Source organism: Octopus bimaculoides, chromosome 6 (assembly GCF_001194135.2).
Source record: "Octopus bimaculoides isolate UCB-OBI-ISO-001 chromosome 6, ASM119413v2, whole genome shotgun sequence".
NCBI lineage: Eukaryota > Metazoa > Mollusca > Cephalopoda > Octopoda > Octopodidae > Octopus > Octopus bimaculoides.
In genome coordinates this window covers 89985004-90001920 of record NC_068986.1, presented here as the reverse complement: position 1 = coordinate 90001920, position 16917 = coordinate 89985004, and the positions used below count along the sequence as shown (strand labels likewise).

The following is a 16917-nucleotide window of genomic DNA, read 5'->3' as shown; positions in this document are numbered from 1 at the left end:
AGTGGCATTTTCAAACTACTTTTTTATAAATATATATATATATATATATATATATATATATAAAACACTGTAGATGTGTATGTAACTGTGCAAGAGTGTGTATTACGTATATGTAGTTGTATTAATAACAAGGATTTCTTCGATGATTATCTTGTAGAAATCAAATGAAATGAATGAACATTTTTATCTCTATTTCCATGTTGCTTTAACTTAAACTACCTTAACTATTTTTAAATGTTTTTACTAAATCAGAGGGAAAAGAAAAATAACAAATTACAAAACAAGGGCTTTTAAAAGATAGATGATGAAAATATATACTACCCACATCTGCATATTGAAAACTTTGAGTAACATCTGTGAACAAGATCAAGAAAACCATGAAAGTGGTTTTATGGCAGTATCAAAATATACTCTGAATGGAGCTATAGGATATAATGTACTGCATAGAATATAATACTAATTATAGAGTTTCTGTGTGTAAATATGGTTATTATTGAAGTGGTTCAGTGGTGTTTGTTTGGTAATACCAGTTAGTGTCAGTCTTGTGTTAGTTCAATTTATTAAGTTGTGAGCATTGTTATCATAGTTCAACTGAGAGACATGGCGTATTAAAATGTGAAGTAACTCTCTAAAATGGCCGACTAATTTTAGTGTTATGAGAGAATTGAAGTAGCAGTTTGTGTAATAGTCATATCTTCTTGGATGCATATTCATACAATGATTGAATGAGGAAATCAGCAGATAAACTCTCACATCTTCAGAAGGCAAATGATTAAATTTCTGCACATATATGTGCATTTGTGCGTGTGTGTGTGTGTGCATATTTTCCAGGGGTTTATCTTTCATTTATATATAGAGAGAGTGTGTCCTTTGACAAAACTGCAAAAATAACGAGAAAGGCCTGTAACTAGTTTTGGCCTTGGGCTGCTTTAGCCAAGGCTATTGAATAATTGCTATATACTACTTCTGTTTATTCACAGAAGACCAGTATTTTCTTTTTTATATATATATATATATATATATATCATTGCTTTCTTACTAAAAATCAAGATCTGCTAAAAAAAAAAATACAAAAAAACAATTCCACTGCTTCTGTGCTATCTTGCATTTCTCCAGCATTTTATAACCTTGTGGCATGCCAGCTCTACTCTGCCTAAGCTTAATTCTAATTTAAACTTCACATTTTATTCAGTTTGAGTCAATAATAGCCTGTAGATGCAGCAATGTGATATGATGTCTGCTATTAAAAGATGTTACTAAGTATTACATATGTAAAAATGCTATTTATTTTAATTCTGTCAGCGCTTACTTGTATTAATTAAATTTACACATTAATATTTAAAATAATAATATTAATTGCTATCTGATTTTAAATAATATCTTTTCAAATAATATATATAATTTTTAATCTCGAGTATTTCCTAAGCATTTTTAGAAAGTTTATTCAAAATCTTATAATTCTGGAGAAAATATGTATTTCAAAACAATATACAATATAAAACTGGAAACTTGTTAATGTTTTATATATATATATATATATATATATATATACATACATCTGATAATGTTATCAGATTTGTAGGAGCTCCACTCAATAAACATAGGTGTAACTTATGATAGCCAAGTAGATTGGTCTGGTTAGGAGGGCAGGTTGTAAAGTTAAGCTCAAAGAATTAAGGTAGAAACGTAATTTGAAAATTTATTCTTTCCCCATACTTGTAATTTGAAAATTTATTCTTTCCCCATACTTTTCACTGCCACAAAGAAATGTAAAGTAAATTTATTTTTAAAAAAATGTTTAATTCATTTTATCAGTTTTATTGCATTTTAAATCTTTTTTCATTTTGATGTTTATCTGGAGAATGTATTAATATTTATGTATATGAGTGCACATGTATTTGTGTGTCTGCGTGTGTGTCTACTTGTGTGTGTATGTGTGTGTACACACATACATGCAATGTAGTAAATAACTTGTTTAAAATTTTACCCTTGTTCAAGAGTATGGGGACAGCCTTTAAAATTATTAACCATTTAGTTCTTGTTTATGATGATAATGGGCACACAGATGACGACACGGACTCTGTGGAAGCTTCCAGTGAAACAACACCAGCTCATCAACACAAGATGCCACATGTTGAGATGGTGCAGCCTGCCAAGACACAGCAAGAAATTGAGCAAGAGTCAAAAGTTGAAAAATGGAGTAAGTTAACTATTTCATTACTATTATGAATTACCTTCATTTTCATCTTCTCTGCAATCATTTTTATCATCAGCATCATCATCATCTCCACCATAATCGTCATTAAGGTGGGCTCGCAGAATCATTAGCATGCTGGCTTTACATTCTGAGCAGGTGGGACCCAGCTCAAAAAGTACCTGAATAAGGTTGTTTAAGGATGTTGAATGAAACACAGGTTTCCAAAGATTCCACCAAGGTTGATTTTGCCTTTCACCCTTTCAGGGTTAATAAAATAAGCACCAGTCAAGCACTGGGACTGATGTAATCGACTAACCTCCCCCACTCACTAAATTTAAGGCCTTATGCCTATAGTAGGAAGAATTATCATCATCATCATCATCAGGTGTATTGGGCTGGCAGAATCACTGGGGTATTGGACAAAATGGCTTGTGATATTTGTTCCAATTCTTTACTTTCTAATCTCAGATCTCATTGGGGTTAACTTTGTCTTTCATCCTTACAGGGTCAATAAATGAAGTACCAGCCAATTATTGTGGTCTCTTTAATTGACTAACCACCTCACTCCAAGTTTCTAGCTTTGTGCCTATGCTAGAAATGGATTTAAAAATTATCATTATTAAGGCAAAATCTTTACAATCCCAGACAAAATGCTTAGCGACATTTGTTCCAACTTTACTTTCTGAGTTCAAATGCTGTCAGGGTCAACTTTGCCATTTATCCTTTTGGGATCGATAAAATCAGTGCCAGTTGAACACTGGGGTTGATAAAATGAGTGCCCGTTGAACACTAGGGTCAATATAATTGGCTAACCTGAAATTGCTGGCTTTGTGCCAAAATTTGAAACCATTATATTATTAAGGTGGCAAGCTGACAGAATTGTTGGCACTCCAGATGAAATGTTTAGCAGTATTTTTTTCCATCTTTACATTTTGAGTTCAAATTTCATCCTGGTCAACTTTGCCTTTCATCCATTCAGAGTTGATGAAATAAATATATATGTTATTGAATAGCTCCTTCCTCTAAAATGTTAGGCCTTGTGCCTATTTTAGAAAGAATTATTCTGGCCTTGTACCAAAATTTGAAATTATTATTATTATTGAGTAAGAGAGCAGTGCATACCATCAAAGTGACACTGGGGTAAAACATACAAAGCCCAGTATACCCATCATGACTACCCGGCTGATAAGGGTACACCAAGCACATGCATCACAACCATTTGTGCACGACATGGTGATCTCATATCAAGATAAACAGCACATGACCTCGCAGGTGGGGCCCAGTTAGAATTTTCTTCAGGTCGAGTAGCCCATTCCGCTCAAAAAGTTCCTGAATAAGGTTTGTTTAAAGATGTTGAATGAAACACAAGTTTCCAAAGGTGAATTATCCAAACCCCAAAGAATTCCTTTCAACACATGGCTATGATGCACATATTGTCAGCCACGAAGGGACATGCTCAATTAGTTCAGGTCAAACAACTGACAAGCAAATCTGTGGTATTGAGCAGAATATTTGCTGTTATTATTATCATCATTTTCATTAGCATCTGCTTTCAATTCTATTTCCATTTCTTGCCATGTGTCTTCCTGACACCTAGGGCAGAGAAACGTACTGTATACATTGGTAGACCACTAAAAGAAGCACACCAGATTGTTCACTTACAGAGTCACGTGATAGAGAAAAAGGAAAAAATTTAAAAAATAGAAAAGTAAACAAATAAAATAAAGGTGGGTGGTATTATTATTATTATTATTATTATTATTATCATCATTATTATTATTATTATCAATGCTGGTGAATTGACTGAATTCTTAGAACTTCAGACAGAATACCTTCATTATTTATTCTAGCTCTTCATGTTTTGGGCTCAAATCCTGTTGGGATGTCTTTACCCTTTCATCCTTCCAGAGCCAATGAAGTACCAGTCAAGCACTGGGGTTAATCATCCTAGACTTTCGTAGACTAAGAGATCAGAATATAATTTGAGCTATCAAGGATATGAAGTGCTTCCAGAAGATGCAGTTGAGAGTAGTTAAGAGACAGGTTGAACAGCTATTTTGTATCTGGTCTGTGATGTATGAAATAACAGTAATAAGAGAAAGAGAATAGTGTGGACCAATGGGTTTTGAATTATATAGGTTGTAGGATTAGCCATGGAGCTGATGTCATTGGAGTTGTAGCAGGAGGTTTTAAGATCAACAGTAACCCAAGATCAGTGTTTTATTCTATATTTGTGTTGTAATTAGAGATTTTGTCTATTGATGGCTATTGTAGTAAGGAATTGTGAGGTCGAATAGAAAAGTAAAATTGTCATGATTTCATTTGTTGCTAGACACATACATTTAGATTAACTTTTGGATTCTGTTAAGTCTTTAGCCTCAAGTTCAGCATGTATTGTACTTTTATAAGGTGCAACACACCACTGTTTCATCTCCTGGTCATGTAGCAATCTTTAAATGTTAACTTATTGCAATACCATGTGACTTAGCATGAGAAAACTAGTCATAGAAGGTAGAAATCATTGTTATAGTTGTGTTTGTTATATTTTTTTCCTCATAAACTGAACAATCTACTCAAGTTTTTAACTATGACTCTACTACCATTGTTTTATTACCATTACTCTCAGTCAAAGAACTCAGTGACGATGAGAAGAAACAGATCATGTCTTCTGAAGATTTCCAGAATTTCTTCAATCGTTCATCTCGTCTTGTTGAGCGTGTACTTGCTGAGAATGAGACAGATATGTACATTGACTATGTTGGTAGTGATAAAGAGGGCAAAGATGAGTAAGTAATATTTTGTGTATAAATTTCTACTTGACAAAACCCTTCAGTACATGTGAAGTTGCTCGAAACAATCTTATAAATTTAAACCTATTTTCCAAAGTGTTTTTTTCATTATAGCATGATACAGTGTAGTTTCAGTTTTATTTTTATATAAATTATTGAAGGAAGTAACAAGAAAGAAAACTAAATATAATGCAGAAATCTAAAGATTGTGTTATTTCTGAAAATATACATTAGTTTTATATCCAAGAAATTTTCGTTTCTATTAATTGTTGCTGAGTATTTCCCTGAGTCAATTACAATTTATATATTTTTCATATGAAAGATTTTGAGATGCTTTACTACCATCCTCATCACGTTCCATTATTTTTGGTGGGTTGACTCTTTATATCTAATCTTCTTTCAGTGACCAGTTTGCTGGAGATCGTCTGAAATTAAACAGGTATTTCTTTGATGAAAGATGGTCAAAGCATCGAACCATTACTAGTTTGGATTGGTCAACTCAGGTTTGTTCTTTCTAATTTGAAATTTCAGTGAGACTTATTATATACTTAATATTATTTTACCTTGTTTTTTATTATTGTTTTCTCTTCAATCATCTCCTTGCTGTCTCTTTTCATGACAAATTTCTCAAATGATAAAATTTTCAATTTTTAAAATCTTAAAAAGCAATACTTACCAAGGTGCCTGAGGCCCTAAGACCAAGGTGCTACATAAAAAGTATTGGTGTGGATGTAAAAAGTACCCAGTACACTCTCTAAAGTTGTTGGCATTAGGATGGGCATCCAGCCATAGAAATTGAACCTGGTGCAGCCCCTGACCTTACTAGTTCCTGTCAAGCCATCCAACCCATGCCAGCATGGAAAACGAACATTAAATGTTGATGATGATGATGGCTTCTATTTTTTTCCCTTTTGTCTAATTTTTCATCATACAAAATATCATTGCTGCCAACTCCTACTTTCCATGCTACATAGGTTGGATGAATTATCATAGTCCAAGTAAATTTTCTTATTGGGAGCTACTGCTTCTAAAGACTAGTGCTTGTACATGCCATGTATCTTGGTTTCTATGGTTAGATTCCCTTCCTTTGGCTAATCCCTATACAGAGAGAATATACACCTTTACAAGGTGCATTTTCTCATGGAACCTCAGCAAGGCAGAATTAAAGGGACCTCACAACCCTAAACTTTTCCTGTTTGTTTGGCAATCACTTTATTGTGTACATTTTACATGGCACTAGTACTAGAGAGGTAACTTTGCTCACTGTAGCCTCGCTCACTATTCACTTTTAAATGAACATAGTTGGTTCCATCGTACCATCAGCACTGGAGGCGAGATACCTTGTACACAGTATGGCTTCAGTTGGTCAAATTTTGAATATTCTTCAAAGATTTAAACCCAGTTATAATTACATAACTCTTCTTAACACCTATCTATTTTGTGATCATATTTAACTGGACCAATTTCATTACCAGATAAACCCCTTCAGTAATCTTAAAAATGTATAATAAATGAAACTATATATCATTTTTAAAATAGTATTTCTTCATACACCTGGAATATGTGTCCTTGTAATATCCCCTAGAAACGTCAGGGAGTGAACCGTTTTACAGATTAAGCTGTATTATAATTAAGACAATTTGTATTTGATTCATATTTACTTTATATTTAACATATAATGTTAGTTTTGGCAAGAACTATGGCATAACTCTTTAAACTCTCTCTCTACTATTAGAAACACCACAAATTATTATTCTAATGGATTTCATGTTTGTTTTTCAGCATCCTGAATTGTTAGTTGCTTCTTATAATACCAACGAAGAATCTCCACATGATCCAGATGGTGTGGTATTAGTCTGGAACTCCAAGTTCAAGAAAGACACACCTGAATTTATATTTCACTGTCAGGTAGGTCAGAGACATTTTTCTGTCTTATTTTTAAGTTATCAAAACTTACAGTTGATATGTAATGAGATGTGAAATTGTTTTGCATGAGATCAGTCAATAAGTTTCTTTCAATCATTTGTCACACGTGTCATTAAGTCACTGACAAAAGCTGTCCAGAACCATCATCATCATTGTTTAACATCCGTTTTCCACTCAAATCTTAATTGTGGCCTCTTTTGTAGTTCCCATGCCAGATGGAACATGCACTGAAGTTTAAATATTTACTATTGTGTCTGTAAAAGTTAGTCTACATAAAGTGCATGTTGAAACTTTGTTGAATATAATTTACATATCTTTTAGAACTGTCATTTTACATTTGTATGTTTGTATATGTAATATTTGTTAATCATTGTTTGTTCTTTCTTTTTTTATACCCACTTTACTCTAGTCTGCTGTGATGTCAAGCTGTTTTGCCAATTTCCACCCAAATTTGGTAGTTGGCGGCACCTATTCTGGCCAAATTGTTCTGTGGGACAACAGAGTCAATAAACGAACTCCTGTCCAACGTACTCCACTCACTGCAGCTGCTCACACGGTAAGTACAGTAACACTGCACTAATTTCCTTCAAGTAACACTGCACTAATTTCCTTCAAGTAACACTGCACTAATTTCCTTCAAATATTATCTCTTACTCCACCATATTGTCTTGTTTAGTCTTCATTGTTTACCTCTCATTACTCATTATCACCATTTAATGTCTGATTTCCAATCTGGCATGGGTTGGACAGCTCAACAGGAGCTGGTGACTGTATTGAATTCTTGTATTTGTTTTGACATGGTTTCTGTGTTTGGGTGCCCTTGCTAATGTCAACTACTTTGCAGAGTGTACTTGGTGCTTTTTACATGGCACTAGCATCAGTGAGGTCACCAAATAACTTACATGACAAGATTCCTTTGCTAAGTGGGGTGTAGCACTGAGGGCAGTGCCTTTATGCTTGGTGATCAGGGGTTAAAGCATGATAAAGAGTCAAGAATAGATGTCTTGCTGTAGTGGGGATACATGGTTATTCTTGTTGGAAAAAAGAGAAGTTAATGATGAAGATGTGTCAGAGTGTATACTCCAGTTAGAGGAAGGTGATACTACTACTTTTAATTACTTTGCTTTGATATGTGAAAAATAAATGAACCTTGTGACTGTGTCAATAAGTATTCCAGCTGTTTAATCAATACTACTACCTACTCATTCGAGTGAAAATGGTTGAGTATTCCACAGACATGTTTACCTTGAATATAAGATGCAAGCAGAATCAGTATGATAGCTTGAAAAGGTTTGGTTTTTTTCAGTTACAGCTACAATCCATCAAAAGAGCTTTTGCATATTTTCCATCTACTCCATTTCACTCACAAAACTTAGGTCTGCCCAAGCCTATGCTAGATCTCACTCAAGGTGTATTTATTCCACCCAAAAGTAGGCTTACACTCATACATGTGCAGTCATATGTGGTGCAAAGATGCTGACACAACACAGGCAAATGTATGCACATATGTGCAGATTCACTGTTAGTATATCTAATGTAGATTTAGATATTCTGGTTTGGATGTGAACAGTGCTATATTTTCAACCAGAACATTTTTATGGGATTTTATATTGTTTGTGTGTTTTTCTTTTCCTACTTTGTCATTTTACATTTACCTTGAGCAACCAGACACATCATAGGGCAATGAGGACACTTTAATCTTATGAGTTATATGGCAACCCTACTAATGCTGGCACTACGGATTACTAGTATGCAGTACAGAGCAACCCTTCTAGTACTGGCATCATGTATGTACAAGGCAGCCTCACTGAGACCAAATACACCAGTACAGAGGTATAAAGCAACCTCATTAGTGCCAGTACCATGAGAAAATGTACCCAGTACACTTAGTAAAGTAGTTGATGATAAGAAGTCTTTTCAAGCTGTAGAAACCAAGCCACAAAGTTAAATATGCAATCAAAATGGAGCTCTCTGAACTGCTTAGGAGAGCAATAGCCCTGAATGAGAACTGATTTGAACTGACATAACCTGCTTAATCTGTGCCAGAGATTGCAGACGTAGATGATAAACACACTCATGCACATATGCACACACATGCACATATGGACACACACACACACCTGTTATTAGTTTGTGCCGGTTGGCATGTAAAAAACACCCGCTACACTCTCAGAGAGATTGGCGTTAGGAAGGGCATCCAGCTGTAGAAACTTTGCCAGATCAGATTGGATCCTGGTGCAGCCATCTGGCTTGCCAGCCCTCTGTCAAATCGTCCAACCCATGCCAGCATGGAAAGTGGACGTTAAACGATGATGATGACGATGATGATAAATGTCATAGAGAGAGCTTAAGCATGTTTCACATTTCTGCCATTTGTTCACTTTATTTATTTATTTGTTTGACAGCATCCTGTCTACTGCATCAAAGTAGTTGGAACCCAGAATGCTCACAATCTAATCAGTGTGTCAACCGATGGCAAGATCTGTTGCTGGAGTTTGGACATGTTATCACAACCTCAAGTAAGAAGTTTATTATTTTTCTTATTGTATTGCCATTGAGACACAGAGTTTGGATCTTTGGATTGTCATGTGTCACTTGCCTGACTCTAAATTATGTTAATTTTCTCTAGCTTTGTTAATTCACATTCTTGGCTATAAATTATGTTAATTTACTCCATTCCATTCTCCAATTTCCCTAACATTTCATTTGGTAAATTTTTCCTGTTGGAAGAATGCAATGGACATTGAAAGGAAGGAGGTATTAGTTAATCTTCTTGTTATGTTGCTCCATTATAAACATCCTATGGATACCTCTACTTCTAGTCTATGATTAATTAGCCAATTGGAAAGTCATATTTAGTGTAGAAGGGACTAGAGGAGGAGATCGTTGTAGTTGACTATGTTTATTCCAGTTGATTGGTAACGTACTCTGAAGTACCAGTGATTCCCTGGTGTAATTACATAATATGACGGTGGCTGAATGGTAAATAGTTGGAGATATTTCACAAACTGAACTGAGTTCAAGTCCCTCCTTGTCTTCTGGAAATATTAGTAGATCATAACTATGTGAATATTACTTATAAACTTGTAGTTGTAATCAGATTAGCTGTGCTGTGAAGACATATGCCTATCAATTAACAGATGATTTTGGATGCCATTGAGAAGAAATATCAGACAGCATGGAAGGTAGAGATGAATGAATGATCAGAATCATGCATATCTGAGAAAGCTTGACCTGATTATGCTAATAATGGCAGCAATGATGATTACTCTTTGGAGGAACTGAGATCTTATGAAGATAGTTAAGCTTGTAAGTTGCTTAAGGGCCATCTAACACAGGCAATTGTTTGACCTATTTGAAATAGCAACCATATCTCCCTTAAATCCCAACCTACTGTCTTTAACAAGGAAGGACATGTGGGATAATATAGTCCAAGATAGGGCTTAAAAAGGCAGGATGATTATGATTGGACAGTTTTTGACCATAGATCTAGATAATGAAGGGGTAAACAACATTAACATAAAATATTTAAAGCAATTTGTCATTGAATAGATGCCTGTATTCTAAGAACAATTTCTGTTTTGTCTTATATTGTAGGACAGCATGGAACTTCAACATCGTCAAAGCAAAGCAGTTGCTGTGACTTGTTTCTCCTTCTTAGCTGGAGATGTTAACAACTTTGTTGTTGGTAGTGAAGACTGCACAGTTTACACAGCATCTCGGCATGGCAGGTTTGTAAATATTATTTTTTTCTGAGCTGTTTCAAAATTAACTATAATCTATCTACTCAATGGAACAGTTTGTCTGATTTGTATTCATAACCCATTTCTGTTAATACTATCAGTGAAACTTTAGCAGTGCTTAAATTAAACAATAATTTACATGCAGTTCAGTTTATGAAAACCAATTTAGTTTTGTTGGAAAATAATGCACACACAAAACCACTTATCCAGTAGGCTCAGGTACCAGAGGATGTCTGGATTTCTAGATACAGGCTACATAATATACTTATCATATAAAATAATGAGAAGTAAAGATTGAAACTATATCTAACAGAAACAAATTAATACACTGCTAAAGTAGATTTATTTCATCTTTATTAATCCAGTTAAAATTTTTAAATCCCTGTATAGAATGCCTGTACCACATATACTATACAGGACGGAAAAATCAAAGAAAAGTAAAGAACACTCATTTATTTAATGTTTATTTTTCTATGCTGTGATAGACAGGGCAGAGAATTATTGGAAGCAGGATTTTAAACTAGATGCTCTTCTTGCCACCAACCCTTAACTGTTTTAGAAGTAAGGGACTTTTTTTATTCCAGAGGTAGTTGAAATACTGAGTGATCAGTCATAATATCAGCAAATTATGTCTACAGCATTACCAAGTTCCTCAAGTGGTGTATTGCATGCATTGATGTGTAGGTTGTGGCTCCCGAGGTCATGTCAGCTTCTGTTCTGAACAGCAGGCTTCTCACACGGTCAAATGCAATGTGGTGGATCAGTTGAGATCTCTTTCTGTCTCTTGTTTCAGTTTCAGTGAAGGAGCTAGAAGTGTTTTGTATGTTAAGGAAAGTTTCTGTTATTCTCTGCCACTGTCAAAGCATCTGATTCTCATCATTATTGTCATTATTATTAAAGGTGATGGATTAGCAGAATCATTAGACCATTGGACAAAATACTTTGTAGTATTTCTTTCATGATCTGGGTTAAGATCCTGTTCAGGTCAATTTTATTTTTTATCCTTCTTTGGTCAATAAAGTACCAGTTAAGCACTGGGGTTGATGATTTCAAGTAATTCCCTCCTCTGATATATTGACCTTGTACCTAAATTAGAAGCAATTATTATTGATGTTATTATTGTAGAAGGACTTGAATAAAGAGGGAGTGAACAAATGAAATAAAGTCTATCCTTCTTCAATAAATCCTTGATTGATTTATATGTCATTGTAACACCACTACTAAAGATCAACTATAAAGACATTCCAGTACCTTGGTGTCATGCCTACAAGTTAAAACTGACATATATAAGTATTGGCAAATCTTAGCTTGTTTTTAGTTAATATAACTTTAACCTAAACTGATAGATTGAAGTTTGTACAAAACCTGTGTGCTATATAATCTGTGTATTATTTATTTCAGTAAAGCTGGTATAACTGAGTCCTTTGAGGGTCACCAAGGCCCTGTGACTGGTATTGATTGCCACAATGTACCTGGTCAGATAGATTTCTCTCCATACTTCCTGACATCATCTTTTGACTGGACCATTAAGCTGTGGAGTAATCGAGTAAGTCCATCATTTTCATCATCATCATCATCATTTAATGCTTGTCCTCCATGCTGCCATGGGTTGGATGGTTTGATAACATCTGATGAGTTAGAAGACTGCATCATGCTTCAGTGTCTATTTTGGCATAGTTCCTATGGCTGGATGACCTTCCTTAATGCCAGCTAATGTAGAGAGTACACTGGGTGCTTTGCTCATGGCACATGTAGTAGTGAAGAGTGCCTTGTAATTTGCAAGGCCAAGGGCTCGAATTGGCCCCTGTAACTGAGTGAGAATAGAAAAATAGTATGTGATGATTGTAGGTAGGTAATAGATTTATAGTTGCAAAGGGTGATAATGGAAAGTGGCTGGGGATATAAAAGAGAATAGGGGAAAAGAAAGGGATTAGTGACGGATTATTGAGAAGTGTGATGGAAAGGTGATAAGGTGGGTTGTGTAGGGGAGGATCTAGAGCAATCCTACCTTATAAGGGTGTGTATGAACAGAAGGTGTAAAGAAAAGAGGGCTGGGGAAGAGCAGTAGATCTGAATGAAGAATCTTGAGATTCCTTGAAGAAAGGAGAGGGGTGGGGTTCATGGAAATAGTCCTGAGGGGGGAAGGATGAAGAAGGGGGTGGAGAAGCTATTGGTGGGTGGCAATGAGAGAAAATGAGGCAGGGTGAGAACAGGTGAGAGAAAGAGCCTCTGGAAGTTACAGTAGAAGTATGGGTGGGGAAGGGGATTGCATGCTACATTTCATTTCCCTATTCTAAATAAACTAGGATGTGTAATGCTTTAAGTCTTCTTTTTTCTCTGGTTCAGTATTGTCATCATTTCATCAAGTAATGCTAGTATGGAAAGTAGAACTAAAATGATGACGATGATAACGTTTTCTAAACCACTGTGTTGTTGCTGTACCTCTTAAAATTATGTTTTTATGTAGTGTATGACTCAACAGTAGAATCCATTTCGTCCAAGTTGTACTCAACAGAGATTTGAACTCGAAAGCTTCAACAGTTGTTTGATATGCTGTATACCCTACTACTTCTTAGATTAGTGAACTTTACTTACTAATGGTACCTATTTACAGCTAGGTTGGTATCTAGTGAAAGTTAAATGTGCACGATCTGAATACAGTACAGTTGTAATGATAGCTTGTGTATGTGTGTCACCAATACTTCAGTCTGTGTACTGACTATGTTTAATATCTTTTTATTCTTTAGTATCCTTCTCATTTCAGTCTTCCATTATTAAATGAAGTCTTAACACTGATTGTATCTAAGCTGGGTTATTTGTGTTATCAATTGGTTCTTTTCATTTCTTGCAGGATTCAAAATACATCCATTCATTTGAAGACAACAGTGACTACGTCTATGATGTACAGTGGTCTCCCATACACCCAGCCATGTTTGCAAGTGTTGATGGAATGGGTCGACTGGATTTGTGGCACCTTAATAACGAAACCGAGGTAATTAAAGCTATAAAGCTTGCCTTTTAAGTCTGTTACGTTTTGCATGATGAAACAAAGAAATAGATTTAGTGTATGTATGTATGTGTTTCTGTGTATACATACACACCTACATATATGGTTATGTACATATATGAAGGGGCGCTGAAAATGTTCCTGCTTTTAAGGGTATCACAAAAGGCCTTGTTGGAGGCCCAATCTTCCTAGTTCTTTTACAGGGCTTAGAAAAACAGAAGGACTGCTGCAATAAGAGTGAATCTGAGAGGGGAATATGTTGAATAAAATCATAATTATTGATCCTCCTGTATTTTCTTTTACCCCAAACTAGGAACTTTGCAGCACCCCTTCGTACATGCAAGGGTTTAATCACCCAATGTTGCTATAACAAGACCTAAGATTCATGAAAATATTCGAAGCTTCTACCTTTATCTAAAAGTTATTATATTCTGTGTATTACAGGTCCCAACTGCTACAGCTGTTTCTGATAATAATGTTGCTCTAAATCGGTGTAGATGGCACCAAAGTGGACATCATATTGCAGCTGGTGATGACAATGGACGTATTAATGTTTATGATGTGGGCGAGGTTGGTGATTTACTTTGCTTTCTTTTTTTTATTCTTAAACCTTTTTTTCTTCTCTTTTTCAACCCCTGCACATCAATATGACTATTTATGTAGGCATTGTATTATTCCACACCTGACTAACAATCATTCAAAGAAACTGTGAACACATCCTGTATGGTGTCACCTGGAGAGATTGTTAGTCATGTAAGACATGAAGTTGTGTAGTTGACAAATGAAAATAAAATTGTGAGGCGTAGGAGTGGCTGTGTGGTAAGTAGCTTGTTTACGAACCACATGGTTCCGGGTTCAGTCCCACTGCGTGGCACCTTGGGCAAGTGTCTTCTACTATAGCCTCGGGCTGACCAAAGCCTTGTGAGTGGATTTGGTAGACGGAAAATGAAAGAAACCCATCGTATATATATATATATATGTGTGTGTGTGTGTGTGTGTGTCTGTTTGTCCCCCCAACATCGCTTGACAACCGATGCTGGTGTGTTTACGTCCTCGTAACTTAGCAGTTCGGCAAAAGAGACCGATAGAATAAGTACTCGGCTTACAAAGAATAAGTCCTGGGGTCGATTTGCTCGACTAATGGCGGTGCTCCAGCATGGCCACAGTCAAATGACTGAAACAAGTAAAAGAGTGTGTTATAAGGCTGTGTGTGTGTGTACAGTGCTTGTGTTTGTCAAATGCTTTGTTCATGTGAATTTCTCTCTTTCTTCTCTAGCATATTGCCAATCCAAAGAACGATGAATGGTCATGTTTCCGACAGACGTTGCAAGAACTGAAGAGCCATGCTGCTGAACGAGAAGAAGATTCTTCGTTTATGGGGTCAATGACAGTGCCACTGCGGTAATTTTGTAAGCCCCCCTCCTTCCCTCACAGCTACATGAACATAAACAGCAGTCCACAGCTCCCAAGGATGCACATCAGTGGAAGAAGAGACAAAGATAGAGATGGTTGTGTTGTTGAATGGTGACCTTGGTTGGGTGAATAACTGCCTTGATTTAAGTTAGCCTCGTATTTTCTTATCAGATAAATTACATTTATTCTGCTGGCATTTTTTGTTCATCTTACTTTTCACAAAGGAATAACACAAAGAGAGAGAGACTCTCTGTTATTTTTTTTTTTTTTAATAACGGTCTAATTTATGTATTTAGATTGTTGGGGAGAAGGACTTAAGAAATGCATGTGATATTATCATTATATAAATACATATTATCTTTGTTCCCAACATGCCTGTCATATAGCCATTTCTTTTTCCTTTTCAATAAGAACTAGAAAATTATTTTTATTTAACAGAATGTAAAAGTTCTGTTATAAACTTAGGCTGTTATTTCTGTTGCAAGTTGCAGTAAATAGCAATGTCTGAAATGAATGCTATTTACAGTTAATTTCATTGTTTTTTTTTTCCCCCTTCTCTTAGATAATAAATATTTCCACAATACAAATAATGTTTGCCTTGAATCAAAAAATGTTTGATAAAGTTGAAACTAAAGTCAAAGTGAAAGATGAGACATGTATATTTTTTCTACTTTATAATCTCCAACTTTGTATCTTACACTTTCTGCTTGATAAATACTGTGTTATCATTATTATTATTATTAGCAGCAGCATTAGTATTACAATGTATTATTAGTTATTGCAGTTATTTGTCCTCTTTCAAAACCAAACACTTTACAATAATAGCCTGAAACTTAATGAGATTGTTCTGACTTGGGGATAAAACAATTTTGCATCATTGTCATAGTAACTGTAATCATTAAAATACAGTTATTCACTTGTGTTATTTTGTGATATAATATAACCTGTGCCTGCAGAGGACAAAGAGTGAATATAAAGGTGTTTTTAACATTTACAATAACCATCCTCAACAAACACACACACACACACAAGCTAGTTACATAATGCAATGCTATATGCTTCATTTGCATTAAGCTACCTAATAAAGTTAAGATCTATCTGCAGAAATAAGTTTAAAAAGAAATTACAATACATGTCTTCACTAGTCAATAAAGTTGTATGGATTGATTCATTAATATTGACTATGGTCACACTTTTAGTTACCATAGGTGTTTATTTGAAATTTAGTTTTGGGGTTCATTTCATTAATTAACTGGACAGTAAATATATCATTTGGTAGTTATTTCACTGCTAATATTATTATTATTTGGGGATAATTTTGCTTCCGTTGTTCAATTCCTCTTGGGTAATAATTCCTTGATGTGTTACAGTAGGTTGAGACATTTCTTGTGTCAACTACTGTTACTACTTACCACTGGAACATGTAATATTCTGTAACGACCACTCCATGCCAAGCATTTTGTTTCTCTGTAATACCAGAATAAATTTATTTGCTTACATTTGTCTTGTCTCTTTCTCTCTCATTATCAACACCTTGTTTTTGCCTCTTTTTTTCTTTCCAAACTACACTGGGTTCATGGTGATCAGTTTACACATATGGGGTTTGGGTTTTATATGAATATGTAACACATCAGTAATTAGATGGAAAAATGCGAGCAAGAGAAATAATATTCTTAAGATTATAAACCTGGAAAATTACAGGACAACTTATTACATCTGCTAAAGTACAGAGCAAGAACATTTTTACCTAAAATATTGCAGCAAAGGATAAAATTTCAAATAAAATATTCAGATTTAGAAAATATTAGCTTCTATTAAAACTAAAAATTTTATTACAAGTTA

The 16917-nt window shown here is 34.9% G+C and overlaps 1 protein-coding gene across 33 annotated transcripts in view; it reads left to right on the top strand.

The window, feature by feature from the left end:
- LOC106869810 (cytoplasmic dynein 1 intermediate chain 2) overlaps positions 1 to 16572 on the top strand; it is an 85864-nt gene extending 69292 nt beyond the window's left edge. For 19 of the 33 annotated variants that reach the window (XM_052968934.1, XM_014915679.2, XM_014915678.2 and 16 more), the window contains 11 exons: positions 2036 to 2200; positions 4824 to 4983; positions 5390 to 5489; positions 6769 to 6894; positions 7322 to 7468; positions 9318 to 9431; positions 10510 to 10643; positions 12057 to 12201; positions 13507 to 13647; positions 14107 to 14232; positions 14939 to 16572. In XM_052968934.1, the coding sequence (XP_052824894.1) occupies positions 2036 to 2200; positions 4824 to 4983; positions 5390 to 5489; positions 6769 to 6894; positions 7322 to 7468; positions 9318 to 9431; positions 10510 to 10643; positions 12057 to 12201; positions 13507 to 13647; positions 14107 to 14232; positions 14939 to 15067 (1487 nt within the window). In that variant the 3' untranslated portion in view covers positions 15068 to 16572. The remainder of the gene's footprint in view (positions 1 to 2035; positions 2201 to 4823; positions 4984 to 5389; positions 5490 to 6768; positions 6895 to 7321; positions 7469 to 9317; positions 9432 to 10509; positions 10644 to 12056; positions 12202 to 13506; positions 13648 to 14106; positions 14233 to 14938) is intronic. The other 14 variants (XM_052968940.1, XM_052968939.1, XM_052968937.1 and 11 more) reach the window with 1 other exon arrangement.
- Positions 16573 to 16917: the final 345 nt, after the last annotated feature.